Source organism: Bos javanicus, chromosome 11, assembly GCF_032452875.1.
Source record: "Bos javanicus breed banteng chromosome 11, ARS-OSU_banteng_1.0, whole genome shotgun sequence".
Lineage (NCBI taxonomy): Eukaryota > Metazoa > Chordata > Mammalia > Artiodactyla > Bovidae > Bos > Bos javanicus.
Window position 1 is genome coordinate 97,741,339 of NC_083878.1, and position 27,273 is coordinate 97,768,611.

Here is a 27,273-nt window from a genome sequence, read left to right on the forward strand (position 1 = left end):
TTCAACAGATTTACTGGCTACCTGTGCCAGGCACTTGTGCAGACATACCAAATGTGTTTTCTCTTTTTAGTCTTCACCAAAAAATCCAACGAGGTAACAACTGCTGGCTCCATCTTACAGATGAAAGGTCCAAAAGAGTTAGAAACACGTGTTCAGAACACACACTGCTCTGTAAGTGATGGAGCAGAGATTTGCACCTGTCTAGTCCCAGTGCCACTCTCCTAACCTCAGCTGTGCAAGTAAGAGCAAAGTGTTTATGGCATGTCAGTATCCACAGGGTATCTTGCTTCTGTGGAGTGAAGAATACAGCAGGACCTGACTGCACTTCAGTAAAGCTGACCAAGCACAAAGTTGGGCCTTATGTGAGGTACCATGGTTATCCAAGGCCTGCTTTCTGCCAGAAAGTATTCTGATATCTTTGTTGTTGTTCACTCTCTTCAGTCATATTGGACTCTTTCCAAACCCATGGATGGTAGCACACCAGGCTTTCCTGTCCTTCACTATCTCCCAGAGTTGGCTCAAACTCATCTCCATTGAGTCGATTATGCCATCCAACCATCTCATTCTCTGTCATCCCCTTCTCTTGGCCCCAATCTTTCCAATGAGGGAAAGCATCAGGGTCTTTTACAATGAGTTGGTGCTTCGCATCAGGTGGCCAAAGTATTAGAGCTTCAGCTTCAGCATCAGTCCTTCCAATGAATATTCAGGACTGATTTCCTTTAGGATTGACTGGTTTGATCTCCTTGCAGTCCAAGGGACTCTCAAGAGTCTTCTCCAACACCACAATTCAAAAGCATCAGTTCTTTGGCACTCAGCATTCCTTATGGTCCAACTTTCACATCTGTACATGACTACTGGAAAAACCATAGCTTTGACTATATGGACCTTTGTCATTAATGTGACATCTCAGCTTTTTAATATACTGTCTAGGTTTGTCATAGCTTTTCTTCCAAGGAGCAAATGTCTTTTAATTTCATGACTGCAACACTGTCCACAGTGATTTTGAAGCCTAAGAAAAAAAGTCTGTCATTGTTTCCACTTTTCCTCCATCTGTTTGCCGTGAAGTGATGGGACTGGATGCCATGATCTTAATTTTTTGAATGTTGAGTTTTAAGCCAGCTTTTTCACTCTTTTCTTTGACTTTCATCAAAAGGCTCTTTAGTTCCTCTTTGCTTTCTGCCATTAGAGTAGTATCATCTGCATATCTGAGGTTATTGATATTTCTCCCTGCAGTCTTATTCCAACTTGTGCTTCATCCAGCCTGGCACTTCGCATGATGTTCTCTGCATATAAGTTAAATAAGCAGGGTGGCAATATATAGCCTTGACAAACTCCTTTCCCAATTTGGAACCAGTCCATTGTCTGGTTGTAACTGTTGGCTTCTTGACATGCATAGAGGTTTCTCAGGAGATAGGTAAGGTGGTCTGGTATTCCCATCTCTTGAAGAATTTTCCACAGTTTGTTGTGATCCACAAAATCAAAGGTTTTAGCATAGTCAATGAAGCAGAAGTAGATATTTTTCTGAAATTCTCTTGCTTTTTCTGTGATCCAGTGGATGTTGGCAATTTGATCTCTAGTTCCTCTGCCTTATCTAAATCTAGCTTGTACATCTAGAAGTTTTCGGTTCATGTATTATTGAAGTCTAGCTTGAAGGATTTTGAACATTACCCTGCTAGCATGTGAAATGAGTCCAATTGTAGAGTACATTCTTTGGCATTGCTTTTCTTTGGGATTGGAATGAAAACTTGACCTTTTCTAGCCCTGTGGCCACTGTTGAGTTTCCCAAATTTTCTGGCATATTGAGTGCAGCACTTTCACAGCATCATCTTTCAGGATTTGAAATAGCTCAGCTGGAATGCCATCACCTCCACTAGCTTTGTTCATAGTGATGCTTCCTAAGGCCCACTTGGCTTCACACTCCAAGATGTCTTGACTTCACACATCCTGGATGTCACCGGGATGTCTAGGTGAGTGATCACAAATCAACTTACTGAGTACCTGTGTGCTGCGCTGGGCCTTGTTCTAGGCACTGGGCATGCAGAGGGAGCATCTCCTTCCAGATTAAGCTGGGGCTTGTGGAAGTGCTGTTACCTAGGGAAGTCCAAGGAGATTTCTCAGCGGAGGGACTACCTAAAGGATGAGACCTTTACCAGGCAGAGGCCAGGGAGGCGTTCCCAGACAGAGGGGACCATCTGTGCAAAGGCCAGCAGCATTAAAGCACTCAAGATTTGAGGGGAGCCACAAACAGTCTGGTCTGGCTGGTGCTTCTTGGGGAGTGGTGAGCAATGAGCCTGGGATGGCAGACAAAAGCCAAGTCACTGGGCAGTGGGGGGCTTAACCGCCTTGCTAGGAAGTTTGGTCTTGACTCTCTTAGCTAGAGCAGAGCATGATCAGATTTGCATACTGGAACGATTACTGGCGTCAGTGGGCAGCTAGATTGCAGAAGAAAAATGTTGGCAGCTGGGAGACCTATCGGAGTGGCTGGGTAAGAGATATTAAGTGTTCTGATGAGTGGCAGGAACAATGGGATTGGGTTAAGGAATAATTAAGAGGAAAGTTAGAGTGGACCTGGTAAATGCATGGGTGGTGAGGTGAGGAAGTGACCCTCAGAGTTTTGACTCTGGCAGCTCAGTGATGGTCTTGCCCTTAAAGAGAGGGTCTTGAGATGAGGCAGCACAGAATCTGAGACAGAATGAGACAGAGATCATTAGATACTGCTGTTGGGGCAGGCTTCAATAATATGTGAACCGAGAACTTCTAGTTCTGAGGAGGGATATAATTACATCTTTGGAGGCAGGAAGTTATTAGAAGAGTCTTCTTAGAGTAAAGTGAAGTGGATCTTGAAAAAGGAGGAGAACCTTCCTTCTTTCCTTTTTCTTGAATAGATTTTAATCAGCAGAGGTAGAAGGGTGTTCTGGATGACCAGATCCTGACTTGCCACTTGTATGGAGTAGTAGGAAGTCTGGAAAGTCAGACGGGGGGACATATTGTGAAAGGTGTTGTACTTAATCCCAGGACAGTGGGGCACTGAGTGGTTTTTGAGATAGACAGGCGATGGTTTGGGCTCTGATTTTTAAAAGTTAATTTCACTGATGTGTGCAGTGAGGAGGCCAAGAAACCAACTAAGAGATGAACTGTGGAGGGGCTTGTTGGTTGTAAGTGATAGAAACCCATCTCAAAATAGTTTAGGTATAAAAGGAGAATGTGTGGGTTCATGTGACCAAACTAGGGAAAGGGACAGATCGTGCCTCAGGGTCAACTGGATCCAGGAGCAGTCAGTCCACACCCTCAAGCTCCCACTCCTTAGCCGGCTTTCTTTCTGCCTGTTGACCTCCATGTCTCCTACCATCCATGAGTTTTCACCACTGCAGTGAGTACGATATTGGGCAGCGTGGGGTATGTTCTCAGACTTGCAACTTGAGAGGACAAATCTTCCCCATTGACATACGTATGAAAGTGAAAGTGTTAGTCACTCAGTCATGTCCAACCCTTTGTGACCCCATAGACTAGCCCCCCAGGCTCCTCTGTCAATGGAATTCTCCAGGCAAGGAAACTAGAGTGGGTTCCCATTGCCTTCTCCAGGCAATCTTCCCGACCCAGGGATAGAAGCCGGGTTTCCTGCATTGTAGGCAGATTCTTTACCATCTGAGCCACCAGGAAAGCCCTGGTATATACCTATGGCTGATTCATGTTGCTATATGGCATGTTGTATGTATGCTGATGCATGTTGATGTATACATGTTGATGTACAGCAGAAACCAACACAATATTGTAAAGCAATTATCCTTCAATTAAAAATAAATTAACTAAAAAATATATTTTCCCTTCAGTTAGAGGAACCCTGGGAAAGGACTTGAGTTTCCCAGCCTGGGTCACATTTCCATTCCTAGTTCTGGGGGAATGTCTGTTACCAGGGGCAGAGGAGGCAGTTCTTGCTTCCCTGGTGAGCAGTGGGAGGGCTCAGGAAGTAGAAAAACATAATTTGAAGGGGTCAGAAAAGCCAGAGGGGCAGTTTCAAAAAGGAGAGTGCTCTCTGACCAATCACAAAAATAACTTAGGAAGTTTTTTAAAAAATATGGATCGTGGAACTGATTAAATTAGAATCCGTAGTGGTGGGACCCAGGCCTGGGGCTGAAGGTGTTGAATATAACAGAAAGTTTGAAGATCAAAACGATATCTTCTGTTGAGTTTGATGATTCAGGAAGCCATGGGGCTCCTCTGAGAAAGCGGTTTCAGCTGGGAAGGGAGGGCAGAGGCACACAACAAGTCTCTCTGCATCCTCGTGTCTCCTCATTCATAACCTCATTTCAGGGCTGTGTCCGACCCTACAAGAAGCAAAGTCAGTCAGTTTAGTTGCTCAGTCATGTCTGATGCTTTGCAACCCATGGACTGCAGCATGCCAGGCTTCCCTGTCCATCACCAACTCCCAAAGCTTGCTCAAATTCATGTCCATTGAGTCGGTGATGCCATCCAACCATCTCATCCTCTATTGTCCTCTTCTCCTCCTTCCTTCAATCTTTCCCAGCATCATGTTCTTTTTCAGTGAGTTCTTCTCATCAGGTGGCCAGAGTATTGGAGCTTCAGCTTCAGCATCAGTCCTTCCAATGAATATTCAGGACTGATTTCCTTTAGGATTGACCTGTTTGATCTCCTTGCAGTCCAAGAGACTCTTAAAAGAGTCTTCTCCAACACCACAGTTCAAAAGCATCAATTCTTGGGTGCTCAGCTTTCTTTATGGTCCAACTCACATCCATACATAGACGCAGACGCCTCTCACAGGCCGGATGCCTCTCACTGGTGGATGTGAGGTAGGGAGGGTTCCAGCTTCGGCCTCCAGGCCTCCGCCGCTGCTGTGTCTAGTACCACCACCAATACTGCCACCTCCGTTGGAGCTTTGTATTTCTAAAATGGCACCCCTGGACTAGGACAAGTACGTGGAGATAGTGCGGCTATGCAAATACCTACTGGAGAAGGACTTGAAGCAGCTTTGTGACTACGTTTGTGACCTCCGCTTGGAAAAGGAGCCAGTATCAACACCAGTAACAAGAGGCACAGTCTCTTCGTTAGCTCAATATATTAGGAAAAGACAAAGGAAACCTATAGAAAAGATGGTTATTCAGGGCCATTCTGCCTTAAAAGGATGTCAACCAGGACCTGAGGAAAGAAAGTTTGAAGAGTTTTTAATCCCGTCTGAATTATCTGCCCACTCTTTAAAAAAAAAATTTATTTATTTCTTTATGTGGTTGCCTTGGGTCTTAGTTGCAGCATGTGGAATCTAGTTCACTGACCAGGGATAGAACCTGGGCCCCCTGCATTGATTGGGAGCTTGGTAATCTTAGCCACTGGACCACCAGAGAAGTCCCTGCCTATTTTTTTTTTAAACCATCAGTCCTTCCTATGATTAGTTACAATATCCTAGCAACAAGTGGATTTTTTTTAAAGTACAATTCAGATTCATTTCCATCACTAGGCTGAATTAGCAGTGGTTTACTTGTTGATCTTTTGGAGAAAGTTGTCATGTTTGAAAGAGTTTATAATCAAGGCATTATACAAATTTAGGCAATTTCATATTTAAACATGGGAAGGTCCCCTGGAGGAGGGCGTGGCAACCCACTTGTGTATTCTTGCCTGGAGAATCCCCATGGACAGAGGAGCCTGATGGGCTACAGTCCATGCAGTCGCAAAGAGTCAGAGACAACTGAGCAACTAACCACAGTACATATTTAAACACTCTAAAATAGCTTTCAAAAGCTATTTAAAACCTAGTTTGCTCCTGAATAAAAGTCTACTTGGTTTAAAAACACAGAGCTGGAGAGAAAGCCTCTGGGTTTAAATGAGGGGAAGTAGTAGGAAGCCCAGGTGGCTGTTGGTCTTGGCCACATTTGCCAGTGAAACTCCAACAATAAGGAAATTGATGTTTCAATTTCCATTTGCCTGACTCCTGTCACTAATTTTCAACTGATTCCAAATACAGAGAAGAGAGCAGTTTGATTTATTAAAAGCCTCCTAAAGCTCAGACAATTGTGAGGCAGGCTAGGATTTGTATGGGTCTGGCTAGAAGGAGGTTTTATTGATTTATTTTTATTTTTATTATTTTTTTTCCAGTTTTGTTCTGTTTTATTTCATCAAATACTAACCCTACTCTTGTTTCACCTTCTTTCTCATATCCATCTTCATTTGCATTATTATCAAGCCCACCCGAAATAGGGCTTTCATCCCCTTATGTATGGCTCACCCTCCACCAACCCAACTTAGCATAATTTTAGATTAAGTTCCCCTAAACACTTTTTAAGACATGGTCCTCTACTCTGATCCCAAACTTAAAATGCAAAGGAACATCGGGAGTCCCCTGGCAGTCCAGAGGTTAAGACTGTGCTTCCACTGCAAGGGGCACGGCTTTGATCCCTGATGGGGGTGCTATGGTCTCACATGCTTCAGTGCTTTTCAGTGTTATTCAAATGGCTGAAGGCAGTAGTTCTAAATGGAGAAGGCTTTGCACTGATCTTCTTGGGGGATTCTCAGAGAGGCCGGGCCATGCCCCAAACACTCCTGACCGCTCCGTGTCCGCTTGCCATCTCGTCCCCAGGCTGCGCACGCTTGCACCGCTCCGTGTCGGCCTGCCGTCTCGTCCCCATGCTGTGCACGCTTGCACCGCTCCATGTCGGCTTGCCGTCACGTCCCCGTGTTTGTTTCCCTTGCAGATTTTTTTGGATTTGGGGCAGAATACTGATTTGCCGGGGACCAGCCCTGGCTGATCCAGGGTATTCGAAGGAGAGACGGCGTAGGCGAAGATCAGGAAACAACTGCTTAATTAAACGTTAATTAAGGATATAAAGAGTAATAAAATGAGGATAGCTCAGTGAGGAAATTCAGTGGAGAAAAGAGGCTGAAATAAGGATAGCTCAGTGAGGAAATTCAGTGTAGAAAAGAGGCTGAATAATTCAGCCAGAAGGTAAGAGAAAGAACGACACGGTGAGACCGAGTTTCGGTAAACAAGGCCCCTGATTTATTTATTTATTTATTTATTTTACATACAAAGTTTCCATTTTTATTGAAATCTTGTGTTAGGTATCAAACAAAATTTGCTTTCTTCAGATAAAAATATTCTCTCAGATGTATCCAGGTAACTGCTAAGCCTAAATTGGTCCTCCAATGTCTTGTTTTTACTGTCCTCGTGAAATGTTCATATGCACTTAGGATGTTCCCAAGAATATTTATCGTGTAAAGGACCGTACGTGGCGACCTCTACCGCTGCCTCCACTAACAAACTTTCCTCTCGAGCCTCCACTGCCGCTATTTGCACTTGCCCAGGAAGGCCCAAGCCCCCCACGACCTCTGGAAGCACGGTCACAAGGGCTGATTTATTTTTAAAATTTCTTGTTCTTCTTGGTCTTTACAAAGTGTCTGACACATAGAAAGTGCTCACTAAATATTTGTTGGGTCAGTTAAAGGTTATACTTTGGCCACCTGATGTGAAAAACTGACTCATTTGAAAAGACCCTGATGCTGGGAAAGATTGAAGGCGGGAGGAGAAGGGGACGACAGAGGATGAGATGGTTGGATGGCAGCACCGACTCAATGGACATGAGTTTGAGTAAAGTCTGGGAGTTGGTGATGGACAGGGAGGCCTGGCATGCTGCAGTCCATGGGGTCGCAAAGAGTCAGGCACGACTGAGTGACTGAACCGAACTGAAGTTAAAGATAATAGAACAAAGATGCCAATTAGGAGCCTTCTGCAATGATGAAGGTCTAAGCTAAAGCAGAGAAAGGAAATGAAAAGGAGAAGGAGTGACAAAGGACTACGAGACATGGTATAATTCTGGAAATATCCTCAAGTGCAAAATGGCATGTACAGGTTATGCATTGCAGTTTATTAGTAGTAGCAAAAGGTTTAAAACCATTTACCTAGGAAACTGGTTAAATAAAATATGGTGTGTCTACTCAATGGAATAGTATGTAGCCAAAAGAAAAAATTACAGGGGCTCTTTTGGTACTGATTTGGAAAGCTTGCCAAGGTACATTAAATGAAAAAATAACAAAAAGAATGGAATTGTGAATGGTTTACTACTGATGTATTTACCAAAGACAAAAAGGAATATATGTTTTTCTTTCTTTGTAAGTGCACACAGCATCTCTGGCAGACACACACCAAACAGTAGAGGCTACTGATGGGGAGAGGAAATGGGAGAGGGGGGTGGGGCCAAGAGGGAGGAGACGAGAGACTTTCTCCTGTATGGCCCTTTGGACTCTGTGAATTTTGAAGGAAGTGAGCTTTATCTCTTCAAAGAATGACATATAGAGTACCGGGTTAAGCTCCCTGTGACAACCTAGACAGGTGGGATGGGGTGAGAAATGGGAGGGAGGATTAAGAAGAAGGGGATATATGTATACTTATATATGTATACTTATGGCTGATTGACATTGTAGTGTGGCAGAAACCAACACAACATTGTAAAGCAATTATCCTCCAAATAAAAATAAATTTTAAAAAGGACACCAAAAATATGCATGACTAAAATTTTTAAAAATAATGAAATACAAATTCACACATACAAACATGCACCAGTCAAAAGCAACACTGTGCAGGCCTGTACCGGGGCTTGGAGACTGATTAGATGTTGGATATGGGGGAAAATCTGGGTGATGACCCTGAACTTGAACCTCAAGTGAGTAGGAAAAACATGGCAGTGCTGCTGACCAAGATGTGAGTGAGGAGTGGGAGTGAGGGTGCCTGGGGGCATGTTATGTTTTAGGGGCTCCCAGGGGGTTCACAGAACCACGTCCAGCAGTTGGAAGTCAGAACTTGCACTTGGAGAAAAAGTTTTGAGTTGGAGATTTGCTTTGGATTAGCATAGAGGCAGTATTTGAAGGTACAGGAGTAGTGAGGTCCCCAGGGAGGTGAGTGACTCAAATGGAAGGGAGACGAATGTGGACTCACATTCACCTTTCAAGGGTGGCTTAAGGTTCAGTGCTGCCTTGCTGCTCTGTGTGATCTAAGTCAGGGAGGAGTATGGTGTCCCTCTGCCAGGATGTCCTGGTCCTTTTCTGGGAATGGAAGCTGCACCACTGAGCCCCACATCCCCTGGAGGAACAATCACTAACAGCAATCATTTTTCCTCAAGGAGGTTATGCCATTACTAAAAATTTTATTCCTTTGACTATTCGCATTTTCTATTCTTTCAAATTTTACAGTCCTCAAGGGCCAGCAACCCATTTTTGGTGCTCACCTCATCTCAAAGTACAGTACAGTACACCATGAGGGCACGCTATAAATAGTGGTAGATAGTAGGACTCTTTGTAATCGTTGCTTATAAGAAGCAGAAGGAAATAGTTCAGGCTGCCATGCCCTAAATTCACCTAAACTAACCCTCATTTTTATAAATCCCATTTGGCTTTGGATGGAGGCTGGTTGTTTTCCTGTCATCTCCTATATTAACAAATGTTCTTGGTTAAAATCCTTTTGCCTTCTATATTTCTGTGAATTTGGTCTATCTATTATTTTGCTATTTTGCTTTCTTTGAAGAACATCCCCCCCCCCCCGCCCACCCTCTCTACTCTCTCATCCTTGGTCTCAAAGTCTCATTTTTGTAGACTGTCTCAGGATCAGAGTACCTTGGTGAAGTTAACATTTTAGAAAATCTTTCACAAATATAGTTTGACCTTAAAAGCACAGAGTAAGCTGCTTTTCTTCCAGCACATGGTCTGAATGTATCTGGAGAAAAACAGAGCACAAGTAAGTATGGAGTAGCCACCTGATGCGAAGTCAGCTTGTTGGAAAATACCCTGATGCTGGGAAAGATTGAAGGCAAAAGAAGAAGGGGACGGCAAAGAATGAGATGGTTTGGTAGCATCACCGACTCAATGGACATGAATGTGAGCAAATTTCAGGGATAGTGGAGAATAGAAGAGCCTGATGTACTACAGTCTGTGGGGTCACAAAGAATCAGACATGACTGACTAAATAACAAGGGACCTAAATTGATCCTAAAAATTAGAATAAAATACAGAGGTCATTTAAAAAGCAGTGGGAGGAGCCTTCCCCCTCTCCTAGGTTATTTCAAGGGAAAATTCAGTCAGTTCCACAAGCATTTACCTCTACATTTGAGACTAAGAATTTTTCACATATTGATAGGGGCTGTAAAGCAGATCAAGATACACCACCCCAAAAATGCCACTTTGGCATAAAGATTATTTTGAGCTGAAGGAAGCTGAGAAAAGGCAGATATAGGAAGAACTGTCTGCCCTCCCCCATCTGCCTAAAAGCAGGGCATTAATTTCTCTATGTGAAGGTACCCCCTTCCCTCTCTTTACGAAGAGGAGGAGAACAGCCCTTGCTACCAGAGACAGAGACTGCACAAAGTGAGTCTACATAAACAAACCTTTCTAAGTAACCCTATCTATCATTGCTTTCCCCCATGTGGCTCCCTTCCCATGACTGACCCTCCCAGAATCCCCAAATTTGGCCCCCTTTTTTATGTCTAGTCACTTCTCCATAATTTATTGCCCTTTGTTTAAATGGTATATGAGTCTCTGAGTCTAACTGCTATTTGGGGTTTTCTTTTCTGTGCAGCCCTTGTGCATGTAAAATTAGAAATAAAATTTGTATGCCTTTTCTTCTGTTCATCTGTCTTTTGTCAACTTAATTCACAGGCATCAGCTACAGAACATAGAAGAGTAAAGGGAAAGTTTTTCCTCCCTAACTGCTATTTCTTAAAGTTAGAGCATTTTTGATCACAAGAGAGCCTAGCTTATCTCTGGATTTCCACAAAGAGACTTTTTTTTCTTCTTTGTATTGTTCAAATGCACATACCTTCTTGCTAATGAGAGACATGGATGCACAATCTCTGTTTCTTCAAGTAGTTGTTGTGCTCAGACTATTCACCATGCTAATGTGTGTTTTCTCTTTAAATCCAGCAGCCCCATGAGGACTGTCCCATGTTTATCAGTATTTGTTGAATTAATTCATAAATCAAGCCCCATTTTACAGCTGTAGAACTGAGGCCCCATGAAAGGCTGTTTCTTGCCAAAAATCAGGCAGTAAATGAGTGGTGGGTTATCACAGGGCTGAGTAAATATCAGGCAACCCTATGCACATGGAATTTCTCTATACATACAGATGTTAATTTATTTAAATTTAGGATCAGAGTTTCTTTTTTACTCTGTATAACATTTTTAAGTAATTTCTTATTGTACTATAATTTACATGCAATAAAATGCAAGAATCCTAAGTTCATAGTTGGATAAGTTTGACACCTGCAGCTGATCCACTTTGTAATGTTACAGTGTGATCTGTTGCACTTAATTGTATTACCTGTTTATTGAAGGATGCCAGCCACTAGACATAGGAAATGCCAGCCTCATCGTCAGCTAATGGCTAGTGAATGATGTCACAATGTATTCACTGTGATGGCCCCCACAGCATTTTCTTTGTTTGCTCATATTACTGGCATTGTATTCACTTCTGAAGTAAATTTATTGAGATTAACCTGCGGCAACATTTACAGTATTTTCAGGTCTGACTCAGAAATGAATTTCACAAACATGCTGTACAGTGCTGCTCACTTCCAGCAGCAGCCGACAGCGGACTTGTGAGCGCCTGGTGGTGTCTCTCCAGGCCTGATCCTTGAGGAAGCTATGACGTGGTCCCTGTGCTCGCCCTGCCTCTTCTCTGGGTCCCTATCCGTATGGCTGGTCTCACCCTCCTGTGTCTCTCCCAGCCCCTTGCAAAGAAGGAAAATCCTAGGGGACCTGGTGGCTTTCTTCAGACATTTGAAGGGCTTTCCTGTAGAAGTGATCTTGTTTTATGTGGCCCCAAAGGATTGGCTGGCTGACTATTATTCACTCATTCACTCATTCATTCATAATTCAATAAAACCCCACTAAGAGCTAATATCTGTGCCAGGAATTATGTAACATGTCAGGATTTTGCACTGAACAAAACCAACAGAGAACCTGTCATTGTGGATGCTTATATTCTAGTAGGGGTGGCAGATGTTAATCCAGTATCCTCTTTGTATTAATAATTTCTAGTCTGGGGAGTAGGGGTAAAGTCCAGAAGAAGAAGCAGAAGAGGCAGTTTGTAGACAGCTTTCCAGGTCCTAAGATGAGAAAGATGCTCAGCAGGCTAAAGGAAAGGAAGAAGGGCAGTGTGGCTGGATTGCTGAGATGAGGAGAGAGTGGGCCAGACAGGACCACTGACCGGGGTGTGGAAGTGATCATAAGGAAATTAAGAAGAAGTGAAAGGGTGAAGACGTAGGACCAACTGGTGGCAATTAAAGTGTGATGGATTTCAATTCAATACAGAAAAAAAAAAAAGAAACAAAATTGTTTGACAGGGAAAATGGAGTGCCCTGGGCCTTGTGGGCTTCAGTTCATGGGGTTGCAGAAGAGTCAGACATGACTTAGAGACTAAACAATAACAACAATGATAGCGTGTAATTGAGACTTGTTAGCCATATTTAAAGTATCTGGTAGAGAATACACTACCATAGGTGGCAGGTTGGACACCAAGTGATCCTTGAGTCTCTGGACCTGAAAGTCTCTGGACATTTCTGGAAGTCTCTTCCACCCTAAAATTATATGTTGAAGTGGCTGGAAGACTGATGAGGCTGTTATAGGAATCTGGACATCAAATAGTGAGGACCCATGAGATGGAAGGACTTGGCTGGCTGAGTATGGGAGATGATCACTGATGAAATGTCCAGCTGTAAGAGAATGGAGGATCAGTGGGATATTGACACAGCAGGAGGCTACACAGCACTGTGAGTCAATGACTAGAGTTACGGCTGTCAACGTGTACAAACCTCAAAAGCACAGTGTTCAAAGAAGCTAGTTGCAGGGAGATAGTCATGGTTTGATATACAAGTGTATAAAATTTAAAGTCATGCTAAACAATACTGCAAATGGTTTATGACTACATGGTACAAATGTCAAAGATAAGTAGGAAGTATGAACCAAATTGTTTAGTCAAATTGTGTCAAAGGAGAGAAAGATGAAAATGAGATCAAGGACAGGTACACAGGGGTTTTCAGTGTATCTATAATGTTCATGATATTCATTTTTCTGCATCTTAAACCATTTCATAATAAAACAGACGAAATCCAGGTGAGTCTGACATACAACTAGGTTTGAGAACCAGAATCAAGTGCTTCTCAAAATTCAACATGCATTTGAATCCTCAGGGGATCTTGTTAAAATGCTGATTTTGTCTCATTAGGTCTGGGGTGGGGCCTAAGAGTCTGAATTTCTAACCAACTCAGGGAAAATTATCCCTCTGAGTAGTGAGGATGGGAGATTCCCGTTCTCTAGGATTCCTGCTAGCCAGGGTACTGCTCAGAAATGCTCCTCTGGACAGCATGCCTGCCTTCAGAGTCTGGGTACAGCTGGAGGCACAGTTTGGCAATCTCAGAAGAGAAGCTTGGAGAACCTAGGGAGACAGACTTTGGAGGGATTTCCCCAAAGAAGTTAAATCTGCAGGTGATCAAGGCAGGTCTGCAGCAACATATGTTGTCTGCTGATTTTTTCTTCCTAAACGAGTTTCTGTTTAACGCTTTGTGGTCATGCATGTATAGGTGTCCTGTGGAGCAGTGTTTCCCTAACCAAATTATACTCAGCTGGAAATCCCTTCAGCCTTGACCTTATAAGAAAGAATCCAAGGTCACTAGAGAGTGGAGAGGGAGGGAGCAGACGTGTGGACATTACACTTTGTAGGAATCATTTGTAAGTAGCAGCTCCCAGGTTTTCTGGATGGTGGGTCTTCTAAAAAATTAATTTTGGTTGTGCTTGGGTCTTCGTTGCTGTGCAGGCTTTCTCTAGTTGCGGTGAGCAGGGGCTATGCTATAGTTGCGGTATGTGGGCGTAGTTGCTCTGGGGTATGTGGAATCTTTGGGGATCAAACCCATGTCTCCTGTATTGGCAGGCAGATTCTTATCCACTGTGTCACCAGGGAAATCCTGGATAGTGGGGCTTGAGCTGAGCAGAATGACAAGCCTTCAGGCTTCTGCTCTGCACACCCACATCCCAAGACGACATATGCTACTTAAGAAGGGGACAAAGGGGACTGTTGTACAAGTTACCAGCTTTGCTACCCACAGGTGTGATGTGCTTGCACACTTTTTGTTCTGTGAAGTCCAATGTCCTTTATATTTTCCCACTGAACCGTAAGTGCTATGACTGTGGGGACCACACATCTTGGGTTTAGCACCTGGCCCAGTACCTGGTACATCTTAGGTGCTCAGATCAGATCAGAGATCAGATCAGATCAGTCACTCATTCGTGTCTGACTCTTTGCGACCCCATGAATCGCAGCACGCCAGGCCTCCCTGTCCATCACCAACTCCCGGAGTTCACCCAGACTCACGTCCATCGAGTCAGTGATGCCATCCAGCCATCTCATCCTCTGTCGTCCCCTTCTCCTCTTGCCCCCAATCCCTCCCAGCATCAGAGTCTTTTCCAATGAGTCAACTCTTCGCATGAGGTGGCCAAAGTACTGGAGTTTCAGCTTTAGTATCATTCCTTCCAAAGAAATCCCAGGGCTGATCTCCTTCAGAATGGACTGGTTGGATCTCCTTGCAGTCCAAGGGACTCTCGAAAGTCTTCTCCAATACCACAGTTCAAAAGCATCAGTTCTTCGGCGCTCAGCCTTCTTCACAGTCCAACTCTCACATCCATACATGACCACAGGAAAAACCATAGCCTTGACTAGACAGACTTTTGTTGGCAAAGTAATGTCTCTGCTTTTGAATATGCTATCTAGGTTGGTCATAACTTTCCTTCCAAGGAGTAAGTGTCTTTTAATTTCATGGCTGCAGTCACCATCTGCAGTGATTTTTGAGCCCAGAAAAATAAAGTCTGACACTGTTTCCACTGTTTCCCCATCTATTTCCCATGAAGTGATGGGACCAGATGCCATGATCTTCGTTTTCTGAATGTTGAGCTTTAAGCCAACTTTTTCACTCTCCACTTTCACTTTCATCAAGAGGCTTTTTAGTTCCTCTTCACTTTCTGCCATAAGGGTGGTGTCATCTGCATATCTGAGGTTATTGATATTTCTCCCAGCAATCTTGATTCCAGTTTGTGTTTCTTCCAGTCCAGCGTTTCTCATGATGTACTCTGCATAGAAGTTAAATAAACAGGGTGACAATATACAGCCTTGACGAACTCCTTTTCCTATTTGGAACCAGTCTGTTGTTCCATGTCCAGTTCTAACTGTTGCTTCCTGACCTGCATACAAATTTCTCAAGAGGCAGATCAGGTGGTCTGGTATTCCCATCGATGGTGTGATCACTGACCTAGAGCCAGACATCCTGGAATGTGAAGTCAAGTGGGCCTTTGAAAGCATCACTACCAACAAAGCTAGTGGAGGTGATAGAATTCCAGTTGAGCTATTCCAAATCCTGAAAGATGATGCTGTAAAAGTGCTGCACTCAATATGCCAGCAAATTTGGAAAACTCAGCAGTGGCCACAGGACTGGAAAAGGTCAGTTTTCATTCCAATCCCAAAGAAAGGCAATGCCAAAGAATGCTCAAACTACCGCACAATTGCACTCATCTCACACGCTAGTAAAGTAATGCTCAAAATTCTCCAAGCCAGGCTTCAGCAATATGTGAACCATGAACTTCCTGATGTTCAAGCTGGTTTTAGAAAAGGCAGAGGAACCAGAGATCAAATTGCCAACATCCGCTGGATCATGGAAAAAGCAAGAGAGTTCTAGAAAGGCATCTATTTCTGCTTAGGTGCTCAGGAACTGTTTATGGGATGAGTGAAAGAATTTCAACTCAGATACACGTGTTTTTAAACTTAACCTTTTTATTTTGAGAGCGTCATAGATTCTTATAACGTAGTTGTCAGAAAAACACAGAGAGATTCCAGGTATCCTTTCCCCAGTTTCCCCCAGTGGTAACATCTGGCATAATAACATTAGTGCAGGATCAGTCACAACCAGAAAATTATCACTGATACAATCTGCTGGCCTTAGATTTCCCTGGCGTCACATGCAATTTTGTCTTGGGTAGGTTCATTTATTTATCATCACAGATGACAGACACAGAATGGCTCCATCACCACATACCTTTTTATAAGCCACCTCCCTCCTCTATAATTTTTGAGAATGTCACCTCAAGAATGTTGTGTGATGGAATCACAGCAGTATGTAACCTTTTAGCGTTGGCCCTTTCCACTCCGCACGACTTCCTGGACCTTGTCCAAGCTGCTGCATCTGTCAGTGTTGTGTTTCTCTTCTGGGCTGAGGGACATTCCAGTGTGTGCATGCACCACAGGTGCTTTATCCGTTGGCCCTTCCAAGGATTTCCAGGCTTTTTCCAGTTTAGGGCTATCATGAATAAAGCTGCTGTAAACATTTGTGTATAGGTATTTTGAATATATATTTTCATTTCTCTGGGATAAATGCCCAACAGTGCAAATGCTGGGTCATATGGTAACTGCATGTTTAATCTTATAAGAAACTGCTAACTGGTTTTCAGAGAGGCTTGGCTTACCTTGCACATTTCTACCCAGAGTTTATGAGTGGTCTGGTTGCTCTGTGTCTTCGCCAGTGTTTGGTGTGGTTGCTGTTTTTTAGTTAGAACTCTAAGGACACTGGTAGAGGTCATTATTGAAAGGAAACTTGCAGTGAATTACCACAAGACTTTAGTAATAGCAGAGAATCCAGTAAGTTTGGGGACACCTGTCTGTGTCCAGAAACTTAGTGGGCACAGAAATACTGTAGGAGGAATGCATTTCACAATATTACAAAAATGAAGATTAAAGTGAGAAAGATGGCTGAATAATGGTGGAAGTAGCATCAAATATACCGAAAGAAATGTCAGAATATCCAATGGCAGATGGATGGTGGAAGAGGGAAAGGGGGAAGGGGGCAGGAACCCATCTGCATTCAGCAAGAGCAAAAACCAGCAGAAGTGAAGTGAAAGTCACTCAGTCCGAGTCTTCGTCACCCTGTGGATTGTAGCCCGCCAGGCTCTTCTGTCCATGGAATTCTCTAGGCCAGAATACCGGAATGGGTAACCGTTCCCTTCTCCAAGGGATCTTCCCAACCCAGGCATCAAACCCAGGTTTCCCATGTTGCAGGCGGATTCTTTACCATCTGAGCCACCAGGGAAGCCCTAAGAGGTTATCATTAATTCATAACTCATTAATGCAACAAGTATTCATGGAGCAGCCTGCTCTGAACCAGGCACATGGGGCATGGTCATGACCAAGGTAGGTAAGGTCCCTGACAGTTAGAATAGCTAGCTTTTATTTATGTGTCAGATATGCTAAGCACCTTATGATATCTTTTAATCCTCCCACAGAAACAGATTATTTTAAGCCCATATTACAGATGAGGAAACAGGCTCAGAGAGGATAAGTAACTTGCCAGGGGCTACAGAGCTATTGTGCCATGGAGCTGACATTCAGATCCAGGCATGTCTGACCACTTTATGATTGGTGGAGTTTGCTAATGGATGTTAAACTTAAGATCAGGAGTATGTGATGCTGGGAACCCAGAACCTCAGTGGAGGCACAGGATGCTGTCTGGAGCAAGAATCCAGGGGCTTAGATTTTTCTGAGACCCTAACATTCCAGAAATCCTCTTGCTTACTTCCTACTTCCTGGTGTCTGAAATCTTTTCAAAAGAGGATGAGATTCTTCCATTTCATCATTAGAAGTTAATGTATAATTGCAGCTCTGCTTTTTTGTGTCATTATCTCCAGAAGGAGAGACAACTGCTCCCTTATGTGCAATAAGCTATTCTAGTACCTGTTGTTAGGAGGCCCTGCTTTCCCTCTAAGCCTCAGTCTGTCAGCTGGCACATTTTTCAGCTCCTCTGTCCCTCAAATAGGGGGATCCCTTCCATCTGTCTATTACTATCTGTTTATCAAGGGGGTGGAGGTGGTGCCCTGGCACTCTTGACATTGAGCTCTGCTGTTAGTAAGCCTGTTGCTTTTCACTATTTCTTTCAGCTGATCCAGGAAGAATCTCATTCTTCTGTTGGCTTTAACTCTGCCAGCAGGGCTGGAGATGACTGAGGCCTGGATTAGTGGGGTCTGGCCAGTTGTTAGGGTCAGTCACTAATCTCCGGGCCACTTGAGTAAGGAACTATATCGCTGAGTTCAGCTTCCTTTCCCCACCCTGCCTTTTTCAGTTTCCATAACATCTACTCTTTGCAGGGGATTGTCCTGCTTTCTGGGATCCTGATTTACATAATGGTCATTTCTCTAGCCTCTGTGTGGGGCTGGAAATCTTTGCTCTCATCCCAGGCCTTCTTTAGAGACGTAACATGCTTGCAAATCATGCTTGCAAAGCGTGATCCGGCATCCTCACACGTTAATTTGCTAAAACAGAATTTCTATTTAGAGCCAGACCACCTTGTCTATGAGGAACTTGAACCCACTGGTTCTTTTTTGCACCTGCCTGTTCTGGTGACCTGCTCTCAGGCCCAAGGATTTTCTAGGTGAGGTCGCACTGCTAGGCCAACACTTTCAGGAAGGGGATGGTCTGCTGGGCTGTGATGCTGCCCTAAGCCCTGCCCTAGGGGGCTGCTTGGCCCCAGATCTCGCGTTTTACCACAGCGGGGAAAAAACAGGCATCTTGTTTTAAGTTCTTTAAAAGTTATTAATAGTAATCATGTAGGCTGCAGCCACTTTCCAGGACTCTCTAACAACCAGAGAAGAATTCATACTAATAAAAAGAGCAATAATAATAGCTAACATTTATTGAGTAGTTTTCATGTAATAGATATTATGCGTAGAATAAACTTTTATCTGCTCTTTTTAGTTTATTCTGTATAACCCTGTTAAATAACTGATATGATCAGCCACATTTTATACACATGGGAACTAATGCCCAGGGGGCTTAAGAACCCCTGTCTGTGACTGAGGCCCTTGCCCTGAGGCACTATGTGACATCTCCTCCCATTCAGGGAAAACTTGATCAAGGCCTTGTCCTTCCTTATAAAAATGCCACAGAATGGCTAACAGGTTTCCCAGGGATTCCAGAGTCATCTGGAAAAGCAGTATTTTTCAAAACACTGTCTGTGAACCACCTGCATCAACACCACGGCTTATTAAAATCTCAGTCAGGCTGAATCACAGCCTCTGGGAAAAGGGCCAGGGAATCTGCATTTCTAGAAAGCTCCCCCAGGGATTCTGATGGACTCTAATAAACACTGCTATTTTCATTGGCATCCTAATCACAGTTTATGGGTAGAGCTGATACCAGCAAAAGGGATTCGTGCGTCTATGGGCAGGGGTTGGGCAAACTTTCTGGGAAGGGCCAGAGCATAAATGATTTGGGCTTTGCAGGCCCTGCAGGTCTCTGTTGCAAGTTCTCAGCTCTGCTACTGAACCATGGAAACAACCACAGACAGCCTGTCACCAGAGGGTGTGGCTGCATCTCAGTAAAGCTTAGTGTTCAGCAGGGGAGGCCACAGTGTGCTGACCTCAGTAGTTGTCCTGGCCCACCAGCCCTCTGATGACCCCTTTTTTGTGGGACTTCTTTTCTTCTTAATTGGAGGAAAATTGCTTTACAATGTTGTGTTGGTTTCTGCCATATGACAGTGCAAATCAGCCATAATTATACATATATCCCCTCTCTCTTAAGCCTCCCTCCCGTCCCCCATCCCACTCCTCTAGGTTATCACAGAGTGCCAGGCTGGGCCCCTGCATTATATTGCAACTTCTTACCAGCAATCTGTTTTACACAGGATAGTGTATATATGTTGATGCTACTTTTTCCATTCGTCCCACTTTCTCCTCCCCCCACTTGTCCACAAGTCCATTCTGTACATCTGCGTCTCTGTATCACCATATCTTCCCTACAAAAAGGTTCATCAGTACCATTTTTCTAGATTCCATATATATGCATTAATATATGATATTTATTTTTCTCTTTCTGACTTACTTCACTCTGAATAACATGTTCTGGGTTCATCCACTTCACTAGAACTGACTCAAATTCATTCCTTTTAATGGCTGAGTAATATTCCATTGTATATATGTACCATACCTTCTTTATCCATTCATTTGTAGATGGACATCTAGGTTGCTTCCATGTCCTGGCTATTGTAAATAGTGCTACAGTGAACACTGGGGTAAATGTGTCTTGTAGTATTGTAGCTTTCTCAGGATATATGTCCATTAGAGGGATTTCTGGGTCATATGGTAGATTTATTCCTAGTTTTTTAAGGAATCTCCCTGCTGTTCTCCATAATGGCTCTATCAGTATGCATTCTGTGGGGCTTATTCTTACAGTACTTTCTGTTGCCTGTGGAGAGCTATATCTATGAAGATAAAATCACCTGTTGTAACAGATAAACCTTGAATCTTTGTGACTTAAAGCAGTACAAGTTCTGTCCTCTCATCTCACAGCCCAGTGAGAGTCTGCCTACTTGGGTTCTTCTGTGTTCTTCATTTAGGGACCTGGGCTCCTTCATAGTGTAGCTTCATCCTTCTTGGTTCTCACAGCCATCCTCAGAGCCAGTGGACGAGGAAAGAGAGCCAGGATTATTCATGGGAAACCTGTATGGGCCTGGTCTGGAAGAGGTGCCCCGCATTTCTACCCATACTTTACTGGCCAGAATTCTCATTGCGTGGGGTCCTGAAACAGCAATTTCTCAAGGCTGTGAGGCCCTTGGTCTCAAGACTTTCTCTAGTCCCTTCTATCTTTGCTTGAAATCCATCCACTTCTAACCTGGGCTCATCTCTTCCTTGTAAAAAGCCTTGCTAAGGTCAGTCAATAGGAGCCAGCCCATGGCCTCACTCTGACCTGTCCAGCCACATTCCTTAGGCACAGAAGGCACAGATCCACCGCCTCAGTTATTGTAGGTGTGAGTTTTATCACCTAGTTTGCTACTGTGTAACCGAGATCTCCATTTCTCTAGGCTCTGAGACCATTTCCTCCCTGGCTGCTGCCTGCCCGTGAAGCCTGCACCACATATTTTAGGTTGTTGCCATGGTAGCACCCCAGTGCAAGATACCAACTTCTGTACTAGTCCAGGTAGCACAGAGGCTTCACCAGGTAAACCCCAAAATGTGTGTGATGAACACAACTAAATGTTTATTTCTTGCTCACATCACATTCTAATACAGATGTTCTTGGAGGCATGACCTTCCATTTGGTCATTCAGAGACCTGGCTTTTTTCCATCTCAAACCTCTGCCTTCCTATGGGTCCTTGTGGTCCTCTCTTGCTGGCCACGGGGAAGGCAGGCAGGCTTCCCATGGGAGCCCATGGCATATCACTTGGGTCTGTATTCTCTTGGCCAGAAATCAGTCACATGGTCACACTCCCTGAAAGAGGGGCTAGGAGATGAAGTCCAGTGACAAGTCCCAGAGGAAAGGAAGGAGGTTTTGGTGTGCATGTGGCCATATCTGCCTCTTGGGTCAGGACTGTCTGGACTGATGGAGTGACATCCAGGGGCTTATCAGGGAGAAAGTCAATAGGTGGCCTGCCTCAGTGATCACTAGGGGCCCTATCAGGCAACAGCTAGTGAGATCCGAAAGATGTGCGAGTAAACAACAAACGTTTACTGCGTGTCCATTCTGTGCCTAGCAATGGGCCAGACTCTGGGGACCTGGAGGAGAACCAAGCTCCTCTTAGAGCTCTGGGTGATCCTCCTAAACACAACCCTTGTGCTGGATGCCAAGGGGCCAGGGAGTTGGGGAAGAGAGTGGGTTTTCTACTACGGCTGGTTTGAGTGCCTCCTGTAGCCCTAGAAATGCCTCCCTTACAGTTGTGCGTGGCCCTGTCATCAGCAAGCACCCTCTCTGCGGTGTACTGGACGAAATGTAATTAGAAGGGGAAAAGGGAAGCCCACAGCAGATATTCTGTTTATCTCTCTCGGTTGTTTTCCTAGGACATCGTCTGCCCTCAGTGAGGCTTCTAAGGAGGCGGTTGCTCCAGATGTAGGGTCATCACCCTGTTTTCTGTGTGTTTCTGGCTGTTGGCATTGGCAAAGTTAGGAAGCTGGCACTGTCTCGGAACCCCCTCTGTGGTTCTGAGGGCGGCACAGGGAGGGGCCCAGATCCCCACATCCCTGCTCTCTTCATGTTTTTGGCCATTTGGGTTAGAAACCGCTGCTGCTGCTTCTGTTGATGACTGAGTCACGGGCCTGACTTAACTGAAGGTGTTGGCTGAGGTCCAGGCAGACAGCTCTCAGTCAGCCACCGTTGAGCATCAGCTCTGTGCCCAACCCCTGTTCAAGAGCGTGGATGCACCCCTTACAGGAGCCCACTTGCTCTTGGTAACTCAGGGCTGCTGGAGAAGGATCTTGAAACTGTTATGTAAGGCAACAGCAATATTCTCCAGGAGGGTTTTCAAAAAGGGCCAAGAAAATGGGCGTAGAGGACATAGCTAACCTTGGAGCTGGCCATGGAGGGAAGCTTTTACATCTCTTTCAGAGATTTTTCAGTAGAAAGTCATGTCACTAGCAGCAGGAAGGTAGCTTAGGTAAGTATCTAGGACACCCTTCCAAGCTGCCTTCATTAATTTGTTGCACAGTTTCTTCTAAGGCAGTGAGGACTACAAAAGGTTAAATCTCTCCTATACGATGAACTCAGCCATCCCCGTGAAATGGAGGAAGCGGAATACCATTAGACTCTCTAATCTCATTTCTCTCATGCTGTCCTTCTTGGAGCCTATCAAACAGTGTCCTGGCAGAGAGTCAGTTCTGTGGCCGTGAAGCATCAGAGTCAGTCTCTTTCTGAACATGCCAGAAGGGCTGTAATTTAGAAAATGTAGCCTACCTTTTAAGGAAGGATGAAAAGGTACTAAATGCACCTTTCTATGCATGTTAATTCCCAAATATTTGGGATATATTAAATGTGTCATTCCTGGGAAATTTTATTTTCTGTTTTATTAGAGTTATTTGCATGACATATTAGAACAGAACTTATAAAACTGTTTGTATTTGTGGATCTCTGGTGGTTTCATGAGTACTGCTCAGGGCCCTCTCTGTACCAACTATTCAATAAGATATGTGTCTTTTGAGTGTGTAACTGTACATTCAAGATGCAAATGCAGTAACAATTTTGCCCTGGTTTTAATTGTTTTTCCTCAAAGACGCATGTGATTTTTCTTATCTGATTTAAGCATTTCTTAAGGGGAGGGGGTAGGAAAGTATTAGCTACTGCCACATCAAAAAAAGCTAAATATAATTGGAAGTTAGATTTTGAGATTTTTCTGTTAGTCCTAGTCTTTTTTCCGTATTGTGATGTTGTCATAAAGGGGAGGGGGGTGGGGCCTACCAGAATTTTGAAGTTTTTTTTTTTCCTCCTATTTAAAGTTTATGTCTCCTAGATAGCATCCCATAATGCTGGTTATTTTTATGCAGAATATTTGGGACAAAGAGGCTCTCTTTAAACGAAAGATAATTGCAAGCTTTGTCTGTTGCCTCAAGTTTACTGCAGGGTTTCTCTCCCCTCTGGTTATACAGAAATGAAATTATAAACCACCAGTAGCCTGGGAAATGTCAATCGATTCCAAATGACTAAATATTTAATTCAATCATTGCCTATACCTCCAAGGATGACTCGGGTGTTTTTCTTCTTACTGAGGGCTCCATGAAAGCCGGGCTCTGCAATGGCTGCTGAGGACTGTGTCTGTTGCAAGGAGGCTCCCCTGCAGTGAGGAGCTGGGCAAGCCTGTTCCATAGCAGCCCTTTTTGCAAATGGTAGTGGATTTTTGCAGAAGGTTTGTGGCCAGATCGCTATGTATAATACTGATGAAGCATTTTTGTTCCAGCTCTGTCTCGGAAGACCTAGGCTGTAGACGTGGGGATTTCAGTAGGAAACATTATGGATCTGTGGAGCTGGTAAGTTTACACTGTCTGTTCAGTGGTAGTACATTGATTTCGATTTAGAGAGGATCGCCAAGCTCTTCAGATCTTTTGTTGTATATTTACCGTTAGACCATGTGGGTACAGTATAAGGGCTGGATGGGAATGAATGACTGTTGAAAGGCTGTAATAGCGATCATCTTTATCTGTTGTGTTTTTACTGTTACGTACTTTTAATCTGTGCCTTTCAGTGTGTTAAAAATATGTTGTGGCTTGGTATTTTTCCCTGTTCATGGTGTTATGTAATTAAATAAAATGATTTATGTATTAGGAAAGGTAGCATTTAGCTTTTATGTTATCTTGTTCCTAAAAGTTTCTAAATCTAGTTTTTGAGGTTTAAATATTATTATAATACATATTCCAATTTTTCTGTACCCTTCATCTCTGGATATGTGATAGGAGTTAGAATATCTGCGAGCTCTTTTTTTCCCCCCTGTTACAAGTATATGTGTTGGACTAGATAAATGTCTGTGTAGGTAATAGATATCTGGATTGAAAATATTCATATTTTTCTTAATGAGAGAGATTGGGGTTTGTGTTATGATTTTTTAAAAAGGGTATGCTTTCATTTTAAAAGAGGAATAGTGAAGATATATCATAGCCTCATTTTTTTTTTATCATAGCCTCAGTTTTTTAAAAGACAGAATTGTGAGTTTTTTCCCCAGTTACATGGAAATTTGAACTAATTTTAAGGAAAATATGCTCATAAAATTCTCTTGGTTAATATTTAACTATTAAAAACATTAAATTTATTATTTCTGTCTATTTACAAAAACTGAGTTGATGGGATCCATTTGTAAAGTATTAATATAAGCTACATTAATTACAGGTTTAAAAAGTAGAAAAATTTATGTACCAGAATCATGTACAAGTAGCATTCTACTTGAATTCAACTATATATTACAGATTTGACTGTGTACCTGGCCCAGGTATATTCTTGGAAATATGCATTAAGTAAAAGATTAGGTCCTTGTTTTTAAGGCTCCTACTGTCCTCCTGCTGGGCAGATAAGATACATAATATATCTAAAGAATGAATTTAGTCACATAAAAGACACCCTGGTTGACTTGGTTAGTGTGTGTTCTATGTCAGTCACTGGTGATACAATGCCAACACCACCTCTACTGAAGAAGCGTGTGCATAACTAATTCAGAATTGGTAAATATTGTGAGAAGTGCACAGACAGGGCCTGGTGGGGGTTGGAGAAGGAGGGAGCAACCCCTTCTGGCTAGGCATCTCGGGGAAGCAGCCTGGAAGGCCTTCTGGAGGCTGTGGGATGTGAGTTGGCGACAAGGAAGATAGAGGATATTTGCAAACAGCATGATTCTTGGCAACGATGATTTGAAGGGCAATGAGCACATGGTCCTGCCCAGCAGAGAGTATAGGGCTAAAGAGCTCAGTGGTTACACAGCAGGTAGGCTTTGAAATCAGACAGGCCTGGCTTCATATACCAGTTCCCTTACTTATTATCTCTGTAAACATCACTGAACCTCAGTGGTGCCTAAGAGTTTGTGCTTGGAAGTCATTCTTGTTCCAGCATTTACTAGTTGTATGACTGGCCTCAGTTTTCTCATCTATGAAATGGGGTTTATTAGTATTATCTATTTTATAGGATTGTCAGGAGGACTGTATGAGGTGATGCACAGAAGCACAGTCCCTGTTAACTACCCAAAGTAGGAAAGATGAAATTTGATAGCACAAGTAGGATGTTGACTCTCAGGTGAAGACTTTGAACCTGATCTAGTAAGTAGTATGGAGCGCTTATAAATAGTGAGAGTGGTGTTTGGGGGAGACAACATAGGTGTGTAGGATGGACCCTTTATAGACTTGTGGAAATCACAGAATATCAGACTGGGAACATACATGAGAGAAGTGCTTTCAAGCTTGAACAGGCATCAGAATCACCTGGTGAACTTATTAAAACAAATTGCTGGACCCCATCCCCAGAGTTTCAAATACAGTGAGTCGGGATTAACTCAAGTTCCCAGGTAATGTTGATGCCACTGTTGCCAGAACCACCCTTGGAAAAACCCTGCTTTACAGAATCCCCAACTGGTCATCAGTTATCCCCAGCTTGATGAGGCAGCTCATTGACCAGCTCAGTTTGTGTGTGTGTGTGTGTGTTTATAACTGACTTTTTAAATATTTTAAAGTAAATTTTAAATACATTTTAAAATTCTATGTATAATTTCACCACCTTGCAGCAAGTATTTTCACCTGCCTTTGATACCTTCCAAATTGTATAGCTATAAGTGCTATTTCTACATGGTTGTAATCAAATTATATATTTACTCTTGCATGCCTCCTTTTTCATTTAACTGTGTTTTATAAGTATCTTCTTGTTATATAGTTACCATTTTAATCCATGTGTGATAGATAGACCAGTAAGGTGATCAACAATGATCTGTGGAACCATTTTCCTCCCTACGTAAAATCAGGTCATTTCTAGTTTTCCCAAGTTGGAAATGACGTGTACTAGAGGTTGCAAAACTTCAGGAGATGGTTGAGGGGCAGAAGGCCTGGCGTGCTGCGGTCCATGGGGTCACAGACAGTCAGATATGACTGAGTGACTGAACAACAATAGAGGTTGCAAGGGTTGGGAATGATGCAGTGAGCAAGTTCCAGTTTTGCCGTGTGAGGATCTCTTGAGATTCTGACTCCAGTGTTTTAAGGAAGGAGATGTTTTCTCCCATCTATGAACACAGAGTATTATCAAATTAAAAACCATATTATGTGTCCTATGTTCGTGAGAAAGCCAGTTCAATTTTTCTTACACTTGATTTGATGAATATTGTTGGGAACCCAGTCAATCTTGGGTGTTTGTAGAGGGGTCCTTGGGATTCTGTAAAATTGAAATTTTAGCATAAACTTCTTCTGATGTTCAGTGAATTAGATAGAAGTCCTTGTGAAGAGTGAAATTGACCATTCAAATCAGCAATGAGGGGGATGCAGGGGCTTGGTTCCCTAGGTTTCAGTTGAGTATACATTTGGTGAGAGACCATGGCGCTCAGACACCTACTCTACAGACTCACAGGTGAGTTTCTCAGCCCTAATTCAACAGCTGTGGGTCGAAGGCTCCCACCATGGGGCAGGCATGGTGCCTGACACTGAGCGGGGAGGAAAAAGCCAACTGCTCTGCTCTCCTGGAGCTGGAGGTAGTCTGGCTTTAGAATCCAGCGGCCTCAAATTTTGAGTCTCCAGGCTGCATCTTAGCTGTGTTCCCTGCCTGAATCAGGGATGGTTTCCTTGCAAGGGATGGAGATCCACTCAGTCCAGATCCAGTATAATGTAATTCGCAGAACGGGTGTGGGAGAATCTCGCCAGAATGCACTGCAGGAAGCACAGCTGGGCCGCATGTGACTGGGAAGCCATCAAGCAGCTCTTCTCGTTTCTCTGGGCCCCTGTGGTTTCTCAGCTTCACTTTGCTCTGCATGTCAGTA

The 27,273-nt window shown here is 43.5% G+C and overlaps 1 protein-coding gene across 1 annotated transcript in view; it reads left to right on the forward strand.

Moving 5' to 3' along the window:
- Positions 1 to 27,273, forward strand: part of GARNL3 (GTPase activating Rap/RanGAP domain like 3) — a 166,175-nt gene that overhangs the window by 22,806 nt on the left and 116,096 nt on the right. Inside the window, exon 3 of the mRNA XM_061433539.1 lies at positions 23,740 to 23,809. Coding sequence (XP_061289523.1) covers positions 23,740 to 23,809 — 70 coding nt within the window. The remainder of the gene's footprint in view (positions 1 to 23,739; positions 23,810 to 27,273) is intronic.